The sequence below is a fragment of the Columba livia genome, chromosome 1 (assembly GCF_036013475.1).
Source record: "Columba livia isolate bColLiv1 breed racing homer chromosome 1, bColLiv1.pat.W.v2, whole genome shotgun sequence".
Taxonomy (NCBI): domain Eukaryota; kingdom Metazoa; phylum Chordata; class Aves; order Columbiformes; family Columbidae; genus Columba; species Columba livia.
In genome coordinates, this window is record NC_088602.1 from 62,721,858 (window position 1) to 62,748,134 (window position 26,277).

General features: G+C 43.4%; 1 protein-coding gene and 1 long non-coding RNA gene across 6 annotated transcripts in view; one reads left to right on the forward strand and one right to left on the reverse strand.

The window, feature by feature from the left end:
* Positions 1 to 1,554: 1,554 nt before the first annotated feature.
* Positions 1,555 to 7,292, reverse strand: LOC135579133 (uncharacterized). Of its 3 annotated transcripts, none has more exons than XR_010471650.1 (2): positions 6,648 to 7,292; positions 1,555 to 2,020 (listed from the first exon to the last, which is right to left on the reverse strand). It is a non-coding gene; the product is annotated as an uncharacterized LOC135579133 (long non-coding RNA). The 3 variants fall into 3 exon arrangements; XR_010471647.1 differs by having other exon boundaries at positions 2,117 to 7,292; XR_010471646.1 differs by having other exon boundaries at positions 1,555 to 2,034; positions 2,117 to 7,292.
* A 72-nt stretch (positions 7,293 to 7,364) lies between these two features.
* The window catches only part of NAXD (NAD(P)HX dehydratase), a 53,179-nt gene continuing 34,266 nt past the window's right edge, over positions 7,365 to 26,277 (forward strand). Inside the window, exons 1-6 of one of the 3 annotated variants that reach the window (XM_065058539.1) lie at positions 7,365 to 7,929; positions 9,485 to 10,062; positions 11,301 to 11,672; positions 15,101 to 15,251; positions 16,550 to 16,595; positions 17,997 to 18,085. In XM_065058539.1, the coding sequence (XP_064914611.1) occupies positions 7,409 to 7,929; positions 9,485 to 10,062; positions 11,301 to 11,672; positions 15,101 to 15,251; positions 16,550 to 16,595; positions 17,997 to 18,085 (1,757 nt within the window). In that variant the 5' untranslated portion in view covers positions 7,365 to 7,408. Of the gene's footprint in view, positions 8,090 to 9,484; positions 10,063 to 11,300; positions 11,673 to 15,100; positions 15,252 to 16,549; positions 16,596 to 17,996; positions 18,086 to 26,277 lie in introns of all 3 variants that reach the window. The other 2 variants (XM_065058556.1, XM_065058548.1) reach the window with 2 other exon arrangements.

Here is a 26,277-nt window from a genome sequence, read left to right on the forward strand (position 1 = left end):
AGAGAACGACAGCTTTTTCCTTTGGGCAACAAGATTATGCACAACTCAAGAAGCAACTGGAGGCAAAGAAATCACTTGGGGCATTACAGCAATCTGAAACTGACTACAAATGCAAGGCTTAGGGGATTGTGAGGCAAGCAACCACAAAGTCTCCAGAAAAACCCAGGGACACAACTACTGAAGTCAATGTGCTGGATCTGTGAGATGACTAGCAACATATTACAGAAAAAGAAAGGAAGCAAGGTAGCTGAAAGAGGAACTTTTCAGCACTCAAATCCCTTTGTGGATATATAGCATATAGTCATCTTCTAGCAGTCATGTTCAAGATATACTATGTGTGTCCAAGACTGAACCGAACTGTGTCACTAAAGGTAAAACCAATTTATCCTTTACAAATCAGTCCATCATTCTGAGTATCTGAGTCTCTCTTAAATGCACATAAAGCTGAGTTTTGAGCAAGGGGTTCGCTTTTGTGTATGTACAATGGATAAGACAATACCCAGGCGAAGCCTCCAGGCTCAGCTACAACACAACTAAAATTAAACAGCAAAAAAGTGATGCGAATGAGTAGTAAATTTCAGAGTAATAGCAGTGCTCTAAATTGTGTAAGTTAATGGATTCTGCAAATGTTACCTTCTGCCACCAAAGGACAGAGCAAAAGCAGTTTTATGGAAAACTGTATAACACCCACAGTATTTACTTTCTTAGAGCCACATTATTCCCTATTGAAAATGAGACCACTTGTTCTAACATCCTTGGATGTTGCTTAAGGGGTGTGCAAATTATATGTATATATATTTGTTTGCACTAGATATCATGAACTTGTTTGAAGAAGTTGGGTGTCGCGGTGGACTGATCTAGAGTTCTGCTCACCGCAGAACCATGATTAGATCACTCAAAGGAAAGTGCGACTTAAAAAGTTCGGTGGCAGGTTCACTCTATTATTTAATGCATGGAGGAAATACGCCAAGCCAAAAGCTGCTCACCTTCCCTTCAGGAGCCTGATAACCATTCACGGAGCAAACTTTCAGGTGTCTTCTCTCCCTGATAAGTGTTGGCTCCGCAGTCTGTATTCTAGGACTCCGGAGACAAACTTTCAGGTGAGGCCTGATAACTGTTTGCGGACCAAACTTTCAGGTGATTTTTCCCCAGGGACCTAATAACTGTTCACTATGGAGTCTGTATTCCAGGACTGCAATAATACTTTAAATCAGATGTCCCATTCATCTTGTCAAGGAATTAAGAGTCTCCTTCTCTGGAGGCATTCAAGACCTGCCTGGATGCCTTCCTGTGTAACCTCATCTGGGTGTTCCTGCTCCAGCAGGGGGTTTGGACTGGATGATCTTTCGAGGTCCCTTCCAATCCCTGACATTCTGTGATTCAGCCAGGCATTATCAGCAGATTGTTTCATTTGATGCACAAAGTCCTGAAGATGTTATATGTTGTCTTTCATGCTGGCTGATTCATCAGTTATATTGAAGCAACATATGCCTTCAAAATCTAAGTAGCTTTTACAGCCATTACCTACTCAGAAAAAAGCAACAATAAGAAACATTAATATCAAAATCCTTTAGCATAGTTTAATTCTGTAATACAGCTACAGGGGTTGTCATACTAATAAAACATTTTGTCAAAAAATCTGCAGCTGTAAGTCTTCCCTTAATACAAAAGACAGATGAGTTAGTCACAGCATAGGCTGACCAAATTTAAGTATATATATTGGTCTTGCAGAAACATATCCAGGGCACACGCTTGTAGTACAAGGCTGCAAAGTATGATGGGCCAACCTGTGGTAGGGAAGGAAAACAGAGGTGTCATCACCTTCCAGTAATACATAAGCATTGCTCCAGCTCCTGCAGCTTATGTTGTTCTGGGTCTCATAACCTAATGTCACGGTTTGCAGAGCTCTGTCTTGTGCTTTTTCAGATTGAACTTCAATGCAATGCTGCATTCTTGACACTGGTAACACTGTTCCAACATCGTCTCCTCTAGAAAAGGTACAGGTGTTCACTGAAGTCACCTGAAATACAAGAACTTGAGAATCTGACACTAGCAAAGGATGTAAAATCAGAGAAGTCAGGGTACAGAGCCATACAGCACTCTCTGAAGTTATTACCTGAATTTTCACATCTGTATCAAGAGACTGTGGTCCCACTTCACAATCCATTGGTGTGAATAATTCCATTTCCCCTGTAGTTAGTCCTGACACTGTATCCACAGCAGTGTATGCATATTATCACCCCCTAGATGGGAGCAGGGGGCCCATATAATCGACCTGCCAGGTATCCAAGGCCCACTGACCCTGTTTTATGTTTACTGCATAACACCCTTAAATGTAACTGTGTACAAGTAGCACAACGATGTGTGCATGTTTTATAAGCATAAAATAGCAAAGGAGTTTGATCGTGAGGTATGTTCCATGTGTGTGCAGTATAAGCTGATCCATGTCCACAAGCTACACGCAAAGTTAGAGCCTGAGCAGGCAGCTGGGCAGAGATCATCTCATCTACTTCCCTGTCGTTTTGTGATTCAAGTCAATCAACATTATTGTGCTCTTTTATTAACCCTTCTCAAGGGGAATCTTCCTCCACAGATGTAGGGATAAAAGTTCTCCAATGCCCTAAAAATCCCAAGAAAGCATGCAATTGCTTTACTGCAGCTGGTACAGAAAACTGCTGGACTGTGTGCTGTACCTTATCTGGTTCTTCTCTAAGCTGTCCGTGCCAAACTGTTCCTAAAAATAGTACAGTAGCACTAGGACCCTAAGTTTTATTCAGATTAATTGTCCAACCTTGGTCTTGTAAATGCACTTTGAGAAATTCGGCAGCTGCTTCAGTTTCTTGTTGAGAAACTTTCATAATCAATAGATTGTCAATATAATGGCACACGCTAATGGTATCTGACCACAGTGCTGTATCAGCTACTATCATTTGGCAGCAAACGGAAGGACTATGTTTGTATTTCTGAGGCAACACTTGCAAAGTATATTGTTTTTGTTGCCCGATAAAGGCAAACTGGTCCTGCACTAGAGGCAGCAGGCAGAGTGGGGTGTGGGTACAGCATTGGCAGCTTTCCTTCATTCACCACCCAAACAAAGGGTTCCAAAGTTATAACCCAAATTTCCCTTGAGGTATTTGCACCTATATTTACCCGTAGCATTTGTCACTGCCGGTATAGTCACAGGTTTTAGTGGGGCAGGCACTCCTCTCAAAAGCTGCATTTCAATTCTTCTTGTCACTGCTACTCCGTCCGGATCAGCTCTCATAATCAATGCATAAGCCATCACCATCTGCTGCACTAAACTAATACCTTCCTCCATTGTACACCAATTTCCAAGGAACAACAATTCAACAGGTTCAGCATATGCTGTTAAAACTGCTGCACATAATCATTGATATACCATACCTGCAATAAAATCTCACCCATCAGGACCTCTGACATTTTGCAGCTGAGCATATCCTCATTGTATCTGATAATCATTGGCTACACAGTTTTACAAATCACTTTCATCTGCTAAAAAATTGATAGATAAAACTCCACTAACCTGAGTTCACAAAACCCATGCTAGAATTCCTTTCTCCCTCGTCTACTGAGAGATGTCTAAAAATTCCCTTAACTCTTTCAGAGCACAAGTATGCATGATCTGTCCCTCCCCATCTGCTTATTCTTGCTGCCGCATCATTTGTATGGGGGATTGTGCTCTCACCACCTCCCTGCTTTTTAAGGCAAGATCCAACTCAATATGAGAGTCTGAGGATTCACACCAAATATTCTCATCCCATTCTTCAGGAGACACAATTAGTTTCTTAATATGTAGAATATCAGGGGGATGAGAAGCCCAAATAAGTATCATTTCAATTTTTTACTCTTTTGTTTCTTCTCCTTTTCTTCTCCTGATTCTGCAGCTGCTCAGTTCCCAAGGACAGTAATAGTTCAGCAGTTTTCCTGTCCTGTTTTTCTCTATTAAAGGTTCTCCCACTCCCGACATGTGGCTTCTACTTAACATTTTGCAAATAATTCCCTTTCCGTCCTTTGTACGGCCCCTGGTTGCCATTAGCTGTTCTTCCACAGCTTTCCAATCATGCCAATTAACATGAACCCATTCCTCTGAGAACTTAGGACTTGAAATCACCCCATGCCTATGTAAATAATCAGTGATAATGCCTGCCATCCCAATTCTGACACCAATTTGTTGCAGGGGAGCAATTTAGGGTTCTGCTCACCACAGAGGGATGTTTAGATCTCTCAAAGAAAAGTACGACTTAGAAGAGTTCGGTGGTGGGTTCACAGTTACTGCATGGAGGAAATATGCAAAGCCAAAAGCTGCTCACCTTCCTTCCAGGAGCCTGATAACTGTTCACAGAGTAAACTTTCAGGCATTTTCCTACCTGATAACCACTCATGGAGCAAACTTTCAGGGTTCGCTCTGGACTCTGTACTCTAGGACTCTGAAGGCAAACTCTCAGGCGAGGCCTGATAACTGTTCATGGAACAAACTTTCAGGCAACAGAATACGTGGAAATAATAATAAAAAAGGAACAGAACAGCAGGAGGGCTGGCTTAAGCTGGGTACCGGCACAGAGGTCCAGCCAAGCATGAAGAATCATAGATTTTTATATTTTCCCAGACCATTTACACCATGATTCAGTCTAACAGCAATATTTGAGTGTGGGGTCTCCTTGCTTCTCATTGGATCTTCTCCTCTGATCTCAGATAGGCCTTTGCTTTGTTTAGCTGTATATATTGTTTATAGTCCATAGCCTTGAAGGTGCTGTTTTATCTGAATAAATCCTTTTCTTAGCAAAGTGAAAAATGGGCCCTGTTTTGCAGATGTCTGTAACATCTTCACATTAGCCTTGAAGACGTTATTTTCTCCCCAGTCCATTTCATTCTTCCAGCAAAGTGTGAACCAGACCTTATCTTGCAGGTGTTCAGTGCAGTCTGTAGCCGTTTTGAACAGAATTTTACAGCTTAAGATTTTGGCAAAGTCAGCTTACTAAGTAACATAAAGCAGAGAGTATATTAAAAATCACACCACCTTATAATTTCAGGTGATTCATTCTATTCAGTACGCACTGACTTAATGATTGATATGAAACTTAAATTAGGGCCATCTACTGATAGTAGATGAGTAGGAGAGTAGTAAAAACCATCAACGTACAGCCAGCTTATTTAGCAGAGAGAGAGCTCAAACTGGGCTCACCCAGGCTGTCATATTTATAGAATAAAGCGGTTGACTCGTAGCTGAATTGCATACTCCTTGTACCCCTAACTTATTGGTGTTCAGCTGCTCGTCTGCCTCCTTGTGGGTTTCCTAGAAGGAGTTTTTAGCCTGGCTACTGCTCAGGCCTTTCCCTTCTCTGGAGCCTGGACCAAACTGCTGTTGGTTTGGCTGGGGGGGGAGTTGAGTGCATCTGCCACAGCCTGGCATATTTCCTCCAAGCAGCAAATAACAGAGTGAACCTGCCACCAAACTCTCTTAAGTCGCAATTTCCTTTGAGCGATCTAAACATTGTTCTGCTGTAAGAACCCTACATCTCTCCTCTGCAACACCCAGTATGACAATACTTTCAAAATCATACCTGGTACTAGGACATACAGAAGAGTAACTTTCCAATAAACAAGTTAATACCTGACAGTGAACTTGTCAGGCATCCAAGTTCCTGCTCCAGTACCTGGGTTATAGTTCACAGAATCACAGAATGTCAGGGATTGGAAGGGACCTCGAAAGATCATCCAGTCCAATCCCCCTGCCGGAGCAGGAACACCTAGATGAGGTTACACAGGAATGTGTCCAGGCGGTTTTGAATGTCTCCAGAGAAGGAGACTCCACAACCTTCCTGGGCAGCCTGTTCCAGTGCTCTGGAACCCTCACCATGAAGAAGTTTATTCTCATATTTAAATGGAACCTTTTGTGTTCCAGTTTGAACCCACTGTCCCTTGTCGTATCATTGGTTGTCACTGAGAAGAGCCTGGCTCCATCCTCGTGACACTCACCCTTTACATATTTATACACATTAATGAGGTCACACCTCAGTCTCCACTTCTCCAAGCTAAAGAGCCCCAGCTCCCTCAGCCTTTCCTCATAAGGGAGATGCTCCACTCCCTTAATCATCGTTGTTGCCCTACACTGGACTCTCTCCAGCAGTTCCCTGTCCTTCTTGAACTGAGAGGCCTAGAACTGGACACAATATTACAGATGTGGTCTCACCAGGGCGGAGTAGAGGGAGAGAAGAACCTCTCTCGATCTACTAACCACCCCCCTTCTAATACACCCCAGGATGCCATTGGCCTTCCTGGCCACAAGGGCACAGTGCTGGCTCATGGTCATCCTGCTGTCCACCAGGACCCCCAGGTCCCTTTCCCCTACACTGCTCTCTAACAGGTCATTCCCCAACTTATACTGGAACCTGGGGTTGTTCCTGCCCAGATGCAAGACTCTACACTTGCCCTTGTTATATTTAATTAAATTTTTCCCCGCCCAGCTCTCTAGCCTGTCCAGGTCTCGCTGGATGGCAGCACAGCCTTCTGGCGTGTCAGCCACTCCTCCCAGCTTGGTGTCATCAGCAAACTTGCTGATATCACACTCTACTGACACATCCAAGTCATTGTTGAATACATTGAATAGTACTGGTCCCAGTACTGACCCTTGAGGCACTCCACCAGATACAGGCCTCCAACCGGACTCTGCCCCGTGGGCCACAACTCTTTGGCTTGTTTCCTTCAGCCAGTTCACAGTCCACCTCACCACCTGATCGTCCAGACCACACTTTCTCAGTTCAGCAGCAGGTCCAGTCTGGGTTACTAAAAGCTCAGGTTGTCTGTCTGGCAGTTCTCAGACAGCATGGCTGTTCTAAGTGGGGCTTCTGAAGATGACGCGCTTCAAATCTCTCCTGCTGGGGTTTGGTCGAGGTAAAACCAGCAGGTCTGTTTGATCACAGCTGATATGTAACACAAAACAGTAAAGGAAAATGTTGTCTGTCTTTACCTTTTCAAAATATTAATAGATTGAAAGATTAATATTTTACTGCTGTAGTTAGGCCAGAAGGTTTTATGAGTTAATAATTATGCTCTTGCTTGAAATACCCAGTAGTCTAGAGCAGAAATTACAGCTGTTTTGAGCTTTAATGTTTCAGATTTCTCATGCATATAATCACGTTTTTTTCTCCTGGGCGATGCTGTATTTTGATTTATTGCCTCAATTAAGTAGGTGCCGTAGGACCAGAGGTGAACATCAGCTGGTATTCCTACCGCCTCTGGTGTGCTTTAAACAAAATATTACAAGAATACTGCTCTAAAACGATGCATCTGAGCTAGAAATAGCAGCTTAGAAATGACTCACACTCATACATCGGTGGTTTGCTCAGAAACCCCGGCGAAGGAGCTGCGGGATGTGAAGAGCTTTTAAATGCTGGGAACGATAAATTACAATTCCGACGAGTTTTTAATTGCAGCAAATTCAAAGGGCCGGGGAGGCAGCCGAAAAGCGCCGTTGTGGCCAGGCCGGGCACTCCCGCCTCTGCCTCTACCTCTCCGCTCCCGGGCCCGGCTCTGCCACACAACCGCGCACCTTGCGCGCTCGCCCCCGCTCCCCGAGACCCGGCGGCGGCGGCCCGCGGCCGCCAGGCCCGAAGCCGCCGGGGAAGGCCGCAGCGGCCCTGTCCGCCTCCGCGGGCGGCCGGCAGCCGCCGCCGTTACCTCAGCGCGGCCCGCCCGCGCCGCCATTGGCTGCCGCCGGGGGGGTGTGGGGAGGCGGCAGGCGGCGGCGCGCCGCGGGGAGGCGCGGAGCGGTGCCGGGCCGGCGCGCCCGCATAGGCCTGCCCTGCCCGGCCCGGCCCGGCGCGGAGCCGGAAGCCGCGCCGATGAGCTGTGTGTGCCGCTTGCCTGCGCGCTTGGCGGCGGGTGTCGGGAGCCCCGCGCTGCGGCGAGGTAAGAGGAGAGCGCGGAGCGGCGCGCTGCGGGGCCGGCCCGGCCGCAGCCCCTTGCCTGCTCCCCCGGCCCAGAAGGATGTGGGGACGCGGCGCTGTCGCCGCCGGCGCCTTGGCCGCGCTGGCCTTGGCTGCGGCCCTCTGGCTGCGGTGTGACGAAGGTATAAACATCTCCGCACCGGAGCTTGGCAGGGGGCGGGGTTTGCCTCTGGGGGGAGGCGGGGTGGGCGCCGAGCGGCGGCTGGCCTGCCCGCTGCTGAGGGGGCCACGGGAGCCCGTGGGCAGGCGGCCGGGTGTTCGCCACGCGAGGAAAGGCAGCAGGGTGGGGGCCTCGGCCGGGCGGCTCCGCTGCGGGGGCTTGGCCGGGGTGTGAGGGAGGCGGCGGCGGCCCCCGTGACGGGGGGGTGGGCCTGGCGCTCCCGCCGGAGAACGGTTTCTGAACAAAACCAAAGCGAAAAGGCAGGGCCGGAGCGGCGTGTAGGCGGCAGCGGGGCCCGGGGGCGGCCCGACACAATGAGACCCACCCCCGCCTGCAGCGGGGACCGGCGGGGCCGCTCACCTGCCTTAGAAAGCGGTGTCCGGGGCGGGGGGGAAGCGTACACAGACCCGGCCACCGGCACCTTCGCAGGCGCTGCCTGACCCAGGGGGGGCCGCCGGGAGGCGCCGTGTCTACCAGCCGCAGCGGGGGCCTTTGTGGCGGCCCCCGCGCCGCAGGCAGCGCTCGGTGCCGGTGTGCGCTAATGCGGGCGTGCGGGAGCCCGGCTGCCCGCCCCGGGGCTGGGTGACACGGCGGCCCTGGGGAGGGGGCAGGGGGAGTGTTGCCCGTGCTGGCGCGGCGCGGCACGGCGCGGCGGTGTGCCGGGTTGAGGTAGGGCACTGAGGGGGGCCGGCAGCCCTGCGCTGAGCTGCAGCGCCCTGTGTGTGCGTGGGACCGCGCTCCATTGCGGCGGGGAGGGAGGGCGGGAGCAGGGAAGGGGGGAGGTGCGCTGTGATGAGCAGGGCCTCCAAGTCCAGTCAGCGCCGTCGTCCTGCCGCTCCCGGAGGAGCCCGAGGCGGGGGAGCGGCCGCCGTGGCCGCGCACGAATGATTGCCGGAGCTGGGTAGCGGGGTGGCGGCGTGTCCTGCCCCGGGGGAGGGAGCCGCGGTTCCGCGCCGGCATCCCCATTGTTTATTTTTTATTTATCATCCTTTTTCTGAGGAGGTCGAGCCGTTGGGGGGGAGGTGTTTTGTTCTTTTTTTTTTTTTTTAAGTGTTTTTATTTTTTTGCACTCCCCTCCTTTTTGCAGGTGCTCGCAGCACAAGGCGGCGCCTGGAAAGTTTTGTGTGCGTGCGGGCGGCAGCGGCCCGGGCTGGGATGCGGGGCCCGGGGCCAGGCTGCCCTCCGCTTCCCGCCGCACCGCGGCTGCCGCGGCCGGGGCTGGCGTAGGCGCCCCCTGGGAGAGCCAAGTGCGGGCATTAAACCCCCCTCCCTCCTCCCCGCGCCCTCCTCCGCCCCCCTCCGTCCCTCCCTCCCTCGCTCTCCCCCTCCCTCCCTCCCCGGTGCGCGGCCATTGCAGTGACCCCGGCCGGCCAAGGATGATCACGAACACGCGGGGCTTCCTGTGGTCGGACCTGGAGACGCGGGCGCTGCTGGAGATCTGGGGCGAGGCGGACGTGCAGTCGGCGCTGGACGGCAACTTTCGGAACAGCCATGTGTACCGGGACGTGGCCTGCCGCCTGGCCGAGCTGGGCTTCGAGCGCACCCCCGAGCAGTGCCGCATCCGCATCAAGGGCCTCAAGCGCCAATACTACCAGGCCCGGGACGGGCTGAAGAAGAACGGGCACGCCCGCAAGATATGCAAGTACTACGACGAGATGGACCGGATTCTCAGCTGCCGGGGGGGGCCCGACGGCGCCCCCGAGCCGCTGGCCCCGCCGCCCGACGGCTCCCAGCCGGCGGGGCCGCTGGCCGGGCCGCCCACGCCGGGCACGCCGCACAACAGCCGGGAGGTGGACGCTGAGCTGGACGAGGACGCCGAGCTGGAGTCCCCCCGCGACAACTTCACCGAGGACTCCGGGGAGTGCTCCTCCTACGCCGACCACCCCATTAAGGTGGAGTGCCCCTCCTTCGCCATCCCCGTGCCGCCGGGTGACGGTGAGTAGCCTGCGGGTTCCCGGTGTCTTCCTCTGGCCCCGCGGGCAGTGCGGCAACCCCGGGCTCTCGCAGCCCAGCTGCCGGTGCTTCTTTCGAGCTAGCGTGCTTCTAGTGGCTTCTGTCTTACCCCGCTCTCTGCCGCCTCGTCCTCTGGGCTCCGAAATCCGCCCCTGTCCCCCCCCCGCCCCGCCCGCCCTGCACCTTGCTCGTCCCTGAGAGCTTTTACCCTCCGCTACCGCCGCCTGGAAGGGCAGCAGGCTGCTCAGAGGTGGGAAATGCTGTAAACCGAGTAGGAGGAGATGCTGGGGGACGGAGACCATAGTGAGTTTTACCGGTGTTTATTAATGGGAAGCCAAGGGGAAAAAGCACAAAGTGTCAGGTAGCGCCATACAAGAAAACAGGCGTCCTTGTCGCTGGAGGATTTTCCTGTTCCCTACAGACTGTGTGCAGTTTTGTTAATTGGTATTAAAACGATGATGATGATAATACCTGAAAAGGGTCAGAGTACTGGGGGAGATGTTTTACATAAGTAATTGCTTGGGGTGTTTCAGGAACACTGCTGCTAACTTTAGTGAGCTTGCGAACAGAAACAGCCCCTTGATAAAGCCTGTCCTTTCCTTGCTCGTTCTTTACACTCAGCTCTGTATTTGTGTTGTGGAGGTTTGGGCGGGGGGGGGCAGTGTTATTTGTTTGTTTTAAATCGAGATTAGTGCCGTGGTTTTAATACAAACATGAACCTGTCTTCAGAAGTTGACATCACTGAGGAATCAGCCAATTGGTTGACATTTAACCAACCTTCTTTTTACACATAAACCTCATCAAAGAGTTGTTTACACTAATGTTCTTTTGAAATGCAAATCCAGAATGCCAACAGACTGAAACTCAATTTAGATTAATGTAATTACCTGCAATACACAAATGAGGCTATACTATTTAATAGCCTTCACTTAAACCTTTTAAAAGAACAGAAAGACTTCTGTTGTTGAAGTTTAGTACTACAACAATTAAAAGATGCCTCTATATGTTTCTCCTGTTACCTTTATACCTTTGTAGAAGCTTGTGCTGTTGCTTTGGTACTCTGAAATAAAAATATCTGAAATAATTACAGTTCACATTGAAAAAGTGTAACAGCTTTGTGATGCATTAGGTGCACATCTCATAGGGAGATTTTTTTGCTGCTTTCTTCTTAGAAAATTATTTTTCTTCAGAAAAATAATTGTCTGTCTTCTTCTTTTTAGGCTTTAAAGAAATCAATGCTCCAACTATTACCCCACCTCTCAATCAGCCCAAAAGATCAAAAAAACGCCACGCCAATTTAACATTGGATAAAATGATGGAAAAATTTCTGCAGCAGAGTGTGGATACAGAAGAAAAATTTTACAGATATGAAGAGCAGAGGCTCAAAATTGAGGACAAGCGTCGGGAAGCTGAGCATGCTCGAGAGCTCCAGATGTTACAGATGTTGGGACAGATGTTGGCAGGAATTTCTTCTACCGTGTCACAAAGGTCACAATCTATACCAGCAAGTCCACCTCAGAGGGCGAACCATCGTTCATATGGGGATAACTTTAATTATAATGCTATGACAGCAGCACTTTCTCCACCGATAGGTACTTCCTTATATAGCATAAATAAAAGCTAGCTTTTTAAACTTCTGTGTGAAAGCACTGGTAGTAAGTAGCTTTTAAAAATAAAAGCTAATTGGAATTATTTAATATTGTGGTGAAGGTGTTTGTTTGATGTAAAATGAATTTAAAACGACATTCGTACCATTGCACCTGCTTATTTAATACAGATGCATTAATTATAGGAAATTTTAATGAGCGAAATCACGCCTTTTGGACCACATAAACATTGGGGACTTCTTTGCACATTCACGTCTGTGTAAAGTGAAGTTAGGAGAAGTTTTATATGTAAAAGGCGAGTAGCACATTTGCTGAAAGCCATCTGGAAACGTTAGGTGCCTTGTAGCGGAAATTCTGCTGCTGTTGAAGTTAACAGGCATAACCCTGTATATAAAGTTAAGGCTGTGCGTGTGTTTTTCCAGGGTTGGGAAAAGAGTGGAGTTTTGCCTGCACTAAAGTAAGTCAAAATCCAGCTTCTTTAAAATAAATTTATTTAAATTGAAATTGTGAATCTTTTAAATACCATATTGTAATAGGTGTAATAGCAGATGAAAGTATTGGCATATATTTTTCTTCCACATCAGTTCCTTTATAAATTCTTTGGTTGTCTGAATTTATTTTAAAGAAAAAGGCAAAGCAGTAACTCTAGAATGGATATTTATCCACAGACTTTTCTTTCTGTACCTTATGTGTGGGCCAGAAACTGATAATCGGATATTAGCATTCATTAACAGACTTCTCGGGATCTGTGGCTCAGTGTCATTTATCTTTATCGCTGTCTCTTTGTACGTGGAGGTAGAGTGCATGGGCAGGAGGAAAACAGGGATACTCTGTCAGTGCTGAAACCGGAGTCAGCTTGGGGCTCGGTGGTTGTAGTCTGCGGCATGGAAACGAAACAAGTCTTGTTCTGGTTTAATTCCAGATTTCAAACTGCTTGGAAGAAAAAAAGCATGGTTTGGAAAAACAAAAACAAAACACCAAAACCCACACCAAAAACCCCACCCAGCCTCAGTGTTGAATAGCACTCCGGCATGCCAGATCCTAAAGGGCATTCTGTGATTCCTGAGAGGATCCTGGAGCCTTTTCAGTTCTACGTTGCGTTTTCCTGTATAATGCACAGGGGACGGGATGGTCAGACCTGTTGAGGGTTTAGGCTGGCCGACTTGGTTCTGTTTCTTCTTGACTGGATAGTTGATCTGTAGCATTCCTTGATGGCAGCATACTTTTGTAGATAAATTAAGGTGTGCATATGGATTCTGTGTTTTAAATGTTGTTTTTACTTTAAAAGGAAACCTGAAGTGCTTTAGAAAATCCCTTAGGAAATCGTTTGAGGTTCTAGGCTTGGGTGATGATACCTACAGGGCTTTACTGTTACTTCTGAAAGGTTTTTAATGGAAAGAGTTTGTTATCTTTAGAGACTTGAAACCAGAGTTCAGTTTGTATTGCTGGACTTCATCATATAGGTGTATAATCATACTAGACTGTGCAAAAATGCATTATGTATTTAACTGTAGCCAGAGCAACTCATTATTCTAATCTTTTAATTGGTGAAGGTGTAACAAAGCATATATAAAAAGATGCTAAAGTAACGCTTCAGGCAGCACATCTTTTAAGGAATTAAGATTTCAGATTTCAGTTTATGGCTAAATATACCCCAATGTTTCTGTAGGTAAGTGGGACTCTATGAAGAATTGCTTTTTGCATAATTATCTGTTTTCTCTCCATGTATTATGCAGTCACTTTATCTTTACATACAAACAAAAAACAGCAACAAAGAAACAGAGGACGTTCTTAATAACATTGCACTTTGAGGGTTACAAGCTGTATGATAAGTATATATGTTGTGTAGCTGAAAACCAGTGAGTGTATGAAGTGTGATTTAAAGAAAATAATCTGCCCTATTTCCAGAGGAGATGAGTGTGTTGTTCTCCTCTGGGTCACGGCAGTGCTATTTTGGCCATAATCCAAAGCAGGGTATTTTTTTCTTTTACTTTTTTTGTTTGTTTGTTTGTTTGTTTTTGTATCTCAGTAGGAATGGGATGCCTGTATTATAGAAGGATTTTAAAGGCAAAAGGCCAGGAGTATTTATCAGTATTGAACACTAAAGTATTTTATTATTGGAGATTAGTGTCTGGTTTAGCTTTAGGTTCTGTGGGAGACAGAGAAAAAGATGCTTTCTGCTGATAACGGAGACGTGGAATTTTTAAATTTTTTTTGTTCTATTACATTTTTTCCCCCATTATGTCCAAAATTTCTGGAACAGGTTTCTTTTTTTTTTTTTCCCTTCCCTGTTCTCTTTTAGATTTTGAAATTGGGGGGTAAGATTACTAAGTTTTATACAGCTGAAAATAAAGAGTATTAGGGGAGTTATTTTTTACATAATTATGTGTTACTATATAGCAGTTCCTTGAAAGCTTTTTAGAAGATCGGTAAGAAAGAAAGTAAGTATAGCTATGGTCTAGGAGACTAATACTCATGTTCAAATAAGCCACCTTTCTGAACAGAATTGTACAGTTAATGAGGAGTGTTCTTGAAAAATAAGAACTCAGTCTTCTAGTGTATTTACTACAATTTATAGTTAACACATCGTTGATAGAAATACTGATCTTCAAAATTTGTCCCTTGTTAGGTAAATGGTATCATTCTCTTCAGTCGTACTTACCGAAATACTTTTTTTTTTCTAAATTTTTATGGTCTTGGAACAGTAATTTGAATATGTAGCCTTCTGAGTGCGAAGTTGTTTTAATATGTACTTTGACATGTAGCTTTGCAACAGAGATCTTTAATTGTATTATAGCTAAAAATTATCTTTGTGTGATATTTGTAATGTTTGCATCTAGTGTGTTGGAGTATAGTTTTGCAGAAAGACTTTCATTATGCTTTGTAACGACCTGCCAAAATAAAAAAGCAGAGAGATAGGCCCTGATTCTGCTGAGAGGTGGGAGTCTTTAAAGGGAAGCAAAAAATAAGGTAGGGGATACGCTTAAAATGTGGTTTTAGTTGCTCCATGCTCGCTCTGTGTCTGTATGTGTTTATTCCTTACTAAGTCTACCTATTTCAGTTGAGCTTAATTATGGAAGTGATTTCAGGCTGAACTAAGAAGATATTTCTAGTTACAAAATGTTCATATAACTATTCTGGGCTGTTGTTTCTTTCTGTACCTGAGCCCTAAATTAGGACTGTGAGCAGTCAGTGGGAATATTCTCTGCATCAGACCCTACATTCAGTTTTAAAAAGATCACCTTCCCTAGTTACTCGCTGTTTTAAAGGCCTCGAAGTGACGAAGCATTTGTTTTTTGGGAGTATGTCACTTTGTATATCTTTGAATGATTCTCTCAGTATGAGTGCTTAAAAGAAATGCTCATGGTAATTTAAAAAAGAACATACTTTAATACTTATTTTCTTCTTTTCAGTTATAGAGAGATCGTTTTCACTGCACAGAACACACTCTCTAAAGGATATGGAGAATATTTTTCAACTGGTGCGCAATGTTATCCCTCCTCTAACGGGAAAAAAGCATAAAGGTCAAGACGGACGTATAGGCATTGTTGGAGGATGTCAAGAGTAAGTTAAACAGAAATTTGATTTTTGTTTCTGAGAGAGTTTGAGAATATCATAAGTATTTGTAGAAGCCATTCAAACTCACATTTAAAACATGAGTGTTTTCCAGAGGGCTTTACTAGTCCATCGTCATGACCATGCACGCTTAGGAAAGAAAATGCTTCCCTGCAGTTGTGTTGCAAAATTTTGGTGGTGGTGAATGTGGTTGAAACTTAGAATGCTGTATGTGTCTGGGTCTGCCGTCTCTGTCTTTTTTGACCACAAAACTCACTCTGCTTTCAGCATTATTCTTTTCCAATTGCATTATGAGGTTATAGAATAAGTAGAATAGAGTAAGACAGTGGCACATCTGATATTTTTTTTTTAAATATATTTTGGTGTCTTGGGACCTGGGTCTCTTAAATCAGGAGTAGAATATTTTCTTACTGCACACTTTTTTTTTTGATAAATGATAGTGTCTACTAGATTCTGTCCATACCTGGTGTTATGTTTGGAATAATAGAAATAACATGTTTCATGGTAAAAAGAGATACAGTGTAAATCAGTTAAATGCTTTACTGGCTTAGAAATTTAACGGACTGTGTTCTTTCTTGGCCACATTCAGTAATCTGCACAGTACCTTGAATGAGCCACTACACCTTTCTGTTTTTCATTTTTCCCTTTTGAAATAGAGGTGGCATCTTTCTCCTGTGAAAGAGATCTGCTATTGGAGATCTGCCATTAACAAACATTCTGTAAAGGGCAAAAAGGTGCTGTCTTACAGAGGGGCTGAGTAGTCAGGAGTTAGTTTTCCTGTTGGACTTAGGTTCTCGCTTCTTCACAGAAGTAGGCACCTCTGAAGGGTGATTCTGGCCATATCTCTCTCTCCAGTCATCATAAAGAGAGTTTAGGGCAACCTGGAACTGCAGTTTAGGCACTTCAGTTAAGCATCTAAAACCAGATGTGATTGGTCCTGGTCACAGATCCCAGATTTGGCTCACAGACAGTGCTTGACTCTCTGTTTTGTCTCTAAACTTTTAAGTTGGTTGTCTGAGAAGAGTTTGCTTTTTTATGGTAGGATTTTTATAATTCCTATGAAAGAATCAGATGGCTCAGGTGAAATCCTGTGTCTTTGAAATCAAAGCAAGAGTTAAGATTGACTTTGGTATAGCAAGATTTTATCTATCTTTTAGGGTAAACAGAAGAGAAAGCTTTTTTTAAAAAATTTGCTTTTGAATTTGGTATTTCATTATAGCAGTCTGATTTCCAGATTATCTACTCTCATGACTGTGTTTCCTAACCTAAATTGTGTTCCCTTCTAGGTACACTGGAGCACCTTATTTTGCTGCAATTACAGCTCTCAAAGTGGTATGTGTTCTTCTTTATCAATCCAAAATGAACTTTTCATCATTTATATTGGCCAAGTGCCATTTTTTTAAAAGCATTTGTTCTGTGCTGGACATGAAATTCAAGTTCTAAAAGGTCTTGCATTTAACAGAGAAAACTCTTAGTCCTGGGGTTGTGTAAATACTTTGTAAATATGTGTCATTTGCTATGTTTTCTGTGAATATTTTCTCTATATAAGGTAATGTTAGATATGTCAAAAAATTGAAAATTTCAGGGAGAGAACAGTTTTATCAGAGAGTAAGATAGGAATTTTCAAAACTTCATAGAATATTTACTGCAAAAGTGAACAATAGAAGAACTTCAGATTACTGTTTACATTTATGCTTTCAGTGCTGCAGTCATACTTACATAGTATATATACTTTTCAGTACTCTCTATATAGTGTGTTAGTACTTTCAGTTCATCGTGTATGTTTTTGGGTTTGTTTTTTTTTTTTTTGAAGATTTGTTTCAATAAGTAGGTAACCAACCCAGGTATTCCAGCCACCCCTGCAGGATGCAGTCCTTTAAGGATTTAAAACTGAAATATATTATTTAGTGATCTTATATAAGATGCTAAGGCCACTCAGCTTCCTGTTCACTGTGTGCAAATACAGTAGCATACTAGGAGGTCTTCTATTGAAGTAACTTGGTCTCAGATCATTACATCTGCACATAAAGAGTTGTAGGATCAAATCTCTGCATTACGTAGTAGATCGAAATGTTAAATGTGTAGTAGGAAAGTAGAGGAGACACTTTCTTAACCTTGGGAAATTTCAATATACAAGGCAGTTACAAGATCAGGCTTTCTGGTCGCTGCTTACATAATTTTTATATGTATGCCTGATTTTTTGAGTTGATACCAGAAGCCTGAGGCTAAACTTCTCAGCTTTAATCTTAATTTAACTTAAGGAGTGTTGCTGAAATTGTGTCAGCTTTTATCTGATATGGATTTGGACCATTGAGTGAAAACGGTAGGATTGGAAATGACTAGATTGCCATAGCCACATTTTACAAGTATATTACCGTGTTATTTTTCCTCTCTAATGTAGCTTGTCTCTTGTTCAGCTGTGTTCTTTTGCCTTTCTTATTTTACGTGTGACATTTTAGTCTTTGTTCATCTGCAAAAGAGAAACATTTCTCAAGTGAATAAAGATTCAAGATGCGTTTCCAGTCATCCTATTGGTGAGAAACAGGGAAAAAATACATAGGAAATTAGAGACAAAAAAATTTCTCCAAAACATTGTATGGTAGGCTAAGCCAAAATGGAAAAAGTAATGAAGTTTGCTTTGGGTACTGAGAAGTAAGAATTCAGGTGAATTATTCACTGAGTAAACTTTGGAGTAAAAATTCAATAATTCTGTTTGCAAATTTTCTTTTTTAGGGTGCAGATTTATCCCATGTGTTTTGTACCAAAGATGCAGCAACAGTAATCAAATCATATAGTCCAGAGCTGATTGTTCATCCAGTTCTGTAAGTGACTTTATCTTTTGTTTAAATGAGCAAGTTAGGATTACTAGTTTGAACATTTCAGTCTGACAGTTGATTAGTTTGTGTTATTTCTTTTCTGAGTTACAGGGTGGGTGAGCTGGAGATTACAAAAACCCCTGGGTTTATCCTTTCGTTACAAACAGTTAGATGTTTAATATAGAAGAATTTTTTAAAAAACTAACATCTTGCTTTCCACTACTTGCTGACATGTGTTCTGTGATTGTAATGCATTTAACTGTGAACAGCAAAATCCAGAACTAAGAATCACTACAAGTCAGCATTTTAGAATCTGCATTTGAAAGGCAAATAGAGTATGTTCTCTTGCTTCTTTAGTCCTGATAGTATTTTACGGTACTGTGGGTTTTTTCTCTCACTACTGTGTATATAGTAATTTGCACAAAATTACTGGGCAAGAGAGATGCTGATTCTCATTTTTCTTCATAAATATGTTGCATTGGATACACACCTACTCCTGGGAATAAATGGAGGTTCTAAAATCATCTGAAATACAGGGGTTTTTAACAAGAACATAAAAAATTTAATGAGCAACTGTCCTAATTGGGCAAATCTGTGTGTTCTTTACTGAATTTGTATTCCGAAATAGGTTTTTGATTGATCAGCTTTTATAGGATAAATTGTTTCAATTAGGTGTTGTGACCGTTTACAATTAGCACTGCAAATGGGAATTAAGATGTGTGCCTTAGGTATGTGTCCCTGAGTTTGGCTTGCACCAGTGCATGTCAAAGTCTGTTGGTGTGCATAGCAAAACTGTGATTAAGCTAGAAAAAGCATAATTTAAAGTGGTGTTTGTCAGATATTGCTGTCAGGATGGATTTATGACAGTAGTCTGTGACGGTTTCTGTGTCTGAGAAGAAGAATATGATCTCCCTTATTGGGATGCCTGTAGTTGGAAGCCGTAAGTTTGTTACATTCTAAAGGTGGGTTTCATTGCTGTTGATGCAGAGAGAGGTGCTTAGAAAGAAGTCAGTTAAACAGACAGATATCAAGGGTTGTGTTTTGTTGTTTTGTTTTTGATTTGGTGGGTTTTGTTTACTTTTTCCTCTTCTTTTTTTTTTTTTCCCCTCGAAGATAGAAACCCATGAGTTTGTGGATTTTAGGCAGGGTAAAAATGATATTGGAAAGTAAGGGGAGGATACAAGGATAGGGTTTTTACCAGTCCAACTGCATTAGCTTCCAAAATCCAGAAGGGACGTCTTCACTTGACGTTTTGTCTGACATTGTATGATAACAAATTAGATGGAGAATCTTAATGGCAGTATGAGCTTGTAACTTAGGTTGTCTTGATGGATGACACTCGGGATACAGCATATGGGTGTCTTGTGTGGGAAGGAGTTGACCTTTCCTTAGGAGAAGCATGTTTTCATATGCTCGGTGTTCTTGATGTCTGTGGTAATAGAAGAGGTTAATAGGAGAAAAGAAGCAGCACAGAGAAAAGGGAGGTGACAGTGTGTAAACAGTGACATTTCTGTTCGTGGAGGTCCAGATTGTGCCTACTAAATAAGGGTATTTTTTTATACACAGATTCTCAGTGTCTTCTGTGGAATTCAGATCTTAATGAAAACTCTGATCTTTCTATTTGCAAAGAGAACTTTTGATTTTAAGCTTCAGCTCCATCTGTGAATTCCTCCAGATGTACAAAGTACAGTGAATCTAGAAATTTTCATATCCATATAGCTTTAAGTCTGAAATGTAATGTTTAATACTTTTATTACAACTCTGATTAATTTCACCCAGACAGCTGGCTAATTGCATAGGAGGATGGATCTGTAAATATTGTTTATATGACATTCAAAATGAAAAAATGCAAATATCTGAATGTTCATATTTTGTTTGTTAAATTTTCTCATACATATTTTTATCTCTTCTGCTTCATTTGAGGAAAAGAGAAAACAGTCTTTTCTGGTTAGAAAGGAAAAAATCTTGACTGACTCTGTTGAGCCCAGGTTTTATTCAAATTTACACAAACAGCCTATTTTTCTCGTGAGGTCCTTTGTCTTCAGTGTCACACTTCTCGTATGATCTTTTATACGTTGTGGAGCCGTTTGAGTTCTGCAGACACGGCCAGCCGCTCTTGATTCAGAGCCTGATCTCTTAAACAGTCTTTGTACTTTCTCCCGGGCTGCACTTCACGCATGGAAGAACCTCCGGGTAAAACCCACCGAGCAGCTACGTCATTGTTTTCTTTTGTGTCTCTCCTTAAAACTTTGCTTTGTTATGATTTCTCCATGACCCTTCGGAGTAACTAGGTAGCTGTTGTACCACTCTCTTCTTATGCTAATCGTAATTATGGCCCCGTGTTACTCCTCAATTCGCTGTTTGAATGGCTTGGCATTTTGCCAGGGTTCAGCTGCCATTTTGTACTGCCAGGAGTCTGACATTTTATCATCTCCTCTGCAACTTGGCTGCCACTACCTTTCCCTACGGCCTTCACCTCGCAGGGGATCACCTCCAGGGAAGAACATGCTCTTTTTTGTGCTGCTGCCCCCTGAATGCGAGGGCTCTTCTGGCTCGTTAGAGCTGCTGTCGCGCCTCTTTGATGGCACGACTAGCGAAGGTATGCGAGGGCTGGAAGTTGTACTGTTGCATTTTAGGTCCTCGGCAAATGTCTGTCACTTCAAGGATGCAAGGTATGTTATGTGAGAAAGATTGAGTAGGATTGTGGAAGGAGGGTTATGAAAAGGAGCATCCATCTTGCGGCACGGCTAGGGCAGTTCCGTGTGCTCCCAGCTGCAGACCATCCTGGGATTCCTTTTGGTGCCACAGCCTGTGCTGGCAACACCCGTAATGCAAGTTTCTCTCTGTTTTTTGGTTTGTGACTTAATTCCCCGTTACTGGGGATGAAGGTGAAAGAGCTGGGGCTGCCTGGGATCTGGAAAGACGAACTTCAACACCTGACTCTGTGTGTCCTCGCCAACCAAGCTGACCATCAATAGCTGGGGGTCTAGGGGCCATGAATGGTCAATATGACCAGTAGTAGCTTTTCCTTTTTATTTAGGGGTTCTGTCAAATGCATTATGATCCCTTCTGTGATAACTTGGTATTAATGAAAGTATTAATTAAAAACTGAGCAACTAACCAGTTCAGTATTTTTACTCTCTGACTTTTTGCTGTCCTGTGGAGAAGTGAGGGGTGTGTATTGCGGAAGTTGGCGTCTTTTGCACAGCGGAGTATACTGAGTCTTGGTCACAACTGCCTTGCCCTTGTCACCATTACCCCTGGTTTGCATTGCATTTTTATGGTTTCTTAGCTAACGTGCTCCTGCTGTAAACTCTGCACAAATACAGACAAGATAAAACTTAGCTTTTGCATTTTGTTAAGTTTTATTGCAGGCATTTTCTGTGTGGGTATCTGCTGTAAATGTGTAAGTACTTTCTTGCATTAGTGTTGGGAACTTTCTAGAGAATAGTTTTCAGGGGCTTTTTTTATATTCCCTGTGTCAATTCACAGGCTCAGGTCAGGTTGAATAGACTCCCTGGATATCTATGTTGGGTTAGCTTATCCTGTCTTGATAGGCAAGTGATCACAGAGTTAAATGAACTATATAAACCCAGCTAGTTATGTTTTAAAAGAAAAGAGAATAGATCTATTGTGTTAGATTTCCCTCCTGCAAGGACTTTTTCATAACGTTACAGAGTTTCTCTGTAGGATCGAGATACTACTGAGTAGCCCACTAGTAACCTGGTTGTCAGACAATTTGTAGTCAACAGTCCATAATACACCTTGATCTCCAGAGTTTTATCAGAGAAGTAGAATGAGATGTCATGTCATTAATTTGTTGTGGTCCTGAAGAAGTCAGGTAATTTTTCCATTGTCTTCAGAAACGTCACCCTTGAACTATTAATAGGTGTGGATTTAGAATTAATACCTTTGTCTGAGCTGGTTTTATCTATGGATCTGTATGGACTAGGAAAGACTTCCAGAATTACCAAGAATTTTAGAGTTAATTGCGGAGTTCTAGTTTTGGTTTGGATTTGTAAAAAGATTATTTTTTCTAGTTTGAAATAAAAATAGTTGGGAGAAAACTGATGAATCTGGCCTGTACGTTGAGGCCAGTTACCATCAATGAAGAAGCTTAGCTTAGGTCAGGGTTGCTGGAACATATTTTACCTACTTTTATTGGATTTTGTTTATGTTTTGATGATTTGAAAAAATCATTAGAGTGAATCATGGATAGCGAGCTCTTGATAAGTTACTTGAGCACTTCTAACCAGTGCCAAGTCTCTTAAAAAAAAGCACAGGAACAGTTAAGATGTTTGGCCCTTTAATTCATTACGTGGAGACGAAATTCAAAACCGTTGGTCCTTTGTGGGAGGAAGCTCATACCTGTTAGTTGTGTTAGCTAAGGACACTTCTTAAAAGCTTCTTCTGTGTAACATGGGCCTAACCTCTCTTTTCAATGAGAGAAGTTAAGGAGAAAGCACAGATTGCTCTCGTTACCAAAAAGATGCCTCCCAAGTGACTTGACTGCTGGAACCCTATGAGACCTGCAGAAAAGCTGAAGGCATAAACTTTGTGACTTTTTTTCTCCCAAACCTAATTTAGACAGCAGACTAGATAGGAATCACATGAGAAAGTTTTTGTTGGCCTTTTTGTTTGGTTGGTGTTGTTTCTGTTTGTTTGGGGATTTTTGTTTGTTTTTGTTTTGGTTGGTTGGTTTGGTTTTTTATCTTCTTCCTAAGTACTTAGGGGGAGAGATAACGGTCAGTTTGTATGTGTTGACTCAGAAGTATACTTAACCTGTTTCTAATGCTGTTGTGCAGTGCCATGGACAAAACTTGTTTATCGACCTGTTTCCTGTGTCAGGCTTTCTCAGCAAAAAGCTGCTGCTGCTTTGCTGTATGCTGCAGAATGAATAAAAGACGAGAGGTGTATTCATCTCATACTCCCTTCCTCTCTTTTGTTGCAAAGGCCTTTATCCCAGGTGGTGCTGACAGAGGTTTTGCCACCTCTTCAAAGTGTGTGAAGCAGCCAGAGATTCTTAGCATCACCGTGGGGAGTGCTGGTGTTCTTGCTGCTTTCTGATACGTGAGAGGGAGATATATACATGTATAGGAGTGTTGTACTCCGGTTAGATCCTGGCCAAATTCATCTTTCTGAACACTTGCCATACTGTTGTGATTTGACACCAGGATTAGATTTCTTTGGTACTTACCCTTTCTTGAGTTTGAGTGAATGCAGGCATGCCTGGGATTTGCTTTTGCATTTTTTGTAAATTCATATTTGAAGGTTTTAGGGTCTCATGCTTGTTTTTTTTTTTCCAGCTGATAATCAGCAAAGCAGATATTTAGACTGAGACTTGTTCTGTCTTCTCATGTGTCCACAGCTGAGTTGAAGTATTCTAGTGTGCTGAGTATTGATTCAACTATCGTCTGTGCCTTCAGAGTTGAATGTAAACTAGAGGGGGATACCGATGTGATAAAAGCTTGTCACTTTATTTGTTGGTTTTCACATTTAAAAAAAAGTGCATTATTTTTTCTAGGGATATTTTAAGTCTGTTTCATTCTGAAGGAAATTACATTGTCAGCTTCATCCTGTCACTTTTAAAGTCACAGGTTTTGCTTGACTGCAGTCCATTTGGAAGAATATTTGACAGATTCTACTAATCAAGTCGGTATTAATAGGTCATGACCTTTGAAAACAGAGGTCAAGACATTTGGTTATCATTATACTTGGGGACGACGACTCTCATATCACACATTGGTAATGGGATTGAGATCAAAACATTTAACTGCTTTAAGTATTTGAATATATCTAAATGCAGGTTGTAAAACTATTGCGTTGATACCCGTGGTACCTTTGCAAGGCTAGATGAGGGTGACCTTGAGTGGTGTCGTCGTGTCTCTGTGAGAAATCTCTGAAAATAGTCAAGCAATAGCTTCTCCTTTGGGGCTCTTTGTCACAGGGTGTGAGAGGCTCTGCTCTGCCTAAGAGAAATGACCCTGTTTGTTTAATGCGTATTAAAGAGGTTTTTGTTGGCTCTGATGTCTATAGCATGTTGACAATCCAATTCCTAATGAAAAAGAAGATCTAATATCTCAATGAGAGTCTGGTGTCCAAGTAGCAGCTGCGGAAAACATTTTGAGTTTTTGTCATTGTTATAATGATATAAAAACCACAACATGGTAAATACGGCGTTTTTTTCTAAATGTGTACCTCAAAGGTCGTTCACAGTCTGGATGCCTTGAAGGTAGAATATGGAGCAAGTAAAGACTGTGATATCTGTGTATGAAGAGCAGCCTCGTGCTGTGAACTTGTGACACCAGCGCTTCTCCTGGATGATGGGCTGCTGCTCTTACTGCTGTGTTGTTAATATTCAGATGAGGCCTACCACGTTCGCTTCCGGTGTCTAAATTAACTTATTCAATAGCTGAAAAGAACCTTTTGATTTGCATAGTATTCAATCCCCCTCTCATTAGGGTCTTTGTTTTTCTTTCATTTTCTTCCCTATAATTTAATCAGATTGTAGGAGGCAAATAGGCATTGTCTACCCAGCATTTGCAGATTAAACGCTACTGAAATATCTTTCAACAGCCTGGTAGGAGAAAGTGACCATTTTGTCTTCAAAACTATTTTGTGGGCATTTTAATATACTAATCTGAATTTACTAAGTAAATTGTGGTCTCTAATTACATCCAGCCAACTTCATGCCGCGGTGTTGTCACTGATATTTGCTCTACCTGATTGAGGTGCTTGGTGAGACCTGTGGGCTGATAATGGGATCACTGATCTTTTCTAGAATAAGTTATTTCCAGTTCTGTTCGTGGGGCTGAAAGAGGCTGCCTCAGGCTTCTGGAAATTTGGAGTTAATTTACAAGAATGGTCACTTAAGCATTAACAAATATAGCTACTCTTTATAGTTTTAATTTTATGCTCAAATATTTTTTGAACTTTTTCTTTTTTCATTTAATTCTTTTGACCTAACCTTTCCAGAATAATCTCTTTCCCTATCCTATTTACCGAGTTTCCATTAGTGGCCTCACCCGAGGTTTACCACAATAGTTAATAATTAGCTTTCTGAGATAACTGCTTAAATTCTAGAGCTACACATTATGTCCCGTCTTTTGCTCTTTTGATGTACTGTATAACGTGACAGGATCTAAATGTCAGCAGGTCTAACATTTGATTCACATTAACATAATTACCTGCAGTGCTTGGACAAACAAAACTGAAACTCTTTCATCCTTAGATCAGAGACTTTTTCCCATCTTTGAAGATAAGATTCTGGGTTGGCTTTGGAAACTGCCCGCTTAAAGTGGCTTTGCCTGAGTTTACATAACAAGACTTTTGCAATGGTGCATTTCAGTGCATTTGGGGCTGCTTCAGTCACATCAAACGTGCACAGATAACGGGCAGAATTTGAAAAATACGCTCTCCAGCAAGGAGCTGTACAGTTCATCAGGTGACAGCACTTTTGCTTGTGTCCCGTGTCCTTCTCTATTAGGAGGTCCCATTGATTGGCGTTTTGTGATGTCCAAGCCACATCTCTGATCACTAAGGTGGCTCCAGCTCTGCCTAAAAGAGATGTGAAAAGCTGCGGTCCTGCTGCCTCCTGTCTGCACTGTCACTCATGCTTATCTACTATTTCTGTAGCTCCTGGTTACGCCTATACTGACTTCACGTTTTCTTGTTTCTATGTAAAATTTGACAAGGCTGCACCTTATCATCGTTTTTCGTTTCCCTCCTCTAGAAAGCAGAGACAGTAACTGTCATTCATCCTGAATGAGGAAAGCTGCTACGTTTAGAGGTTTCTGTAATAATGTAAAGCTATTGCTTTGGTGGATTTTGATCATTTGGTGAAAACCAGTCTTTGAACAAAATGCAGTGTACAGCAAAATCTGCTTTTTTTGGAGGGCTGGGCATGTGAGTTGTGTTCCAGGCCCCAGCTGTCAAGTGTCCTCCCACTCAGGGCAGTGACCAGCCTAGAGCTGACTTTCAAGCAGATGGCATCTGTCAAATACCTGTTACAAAGTGCTCTGGAAGATGTTTAGAAACTGTGGGTGATATTAGGGCAGTAGCCACGATTTTTTTTCAGGCTCTTTATTGGTTTTGGATAGGTTATTACATTCAAGCTTTCACCAAGATCGAAGACCTACAGGACTTTGTCTTATGTCGATTTGTATTGTGTGATAGTGAAATAGAGGAGAGTCCTGGAG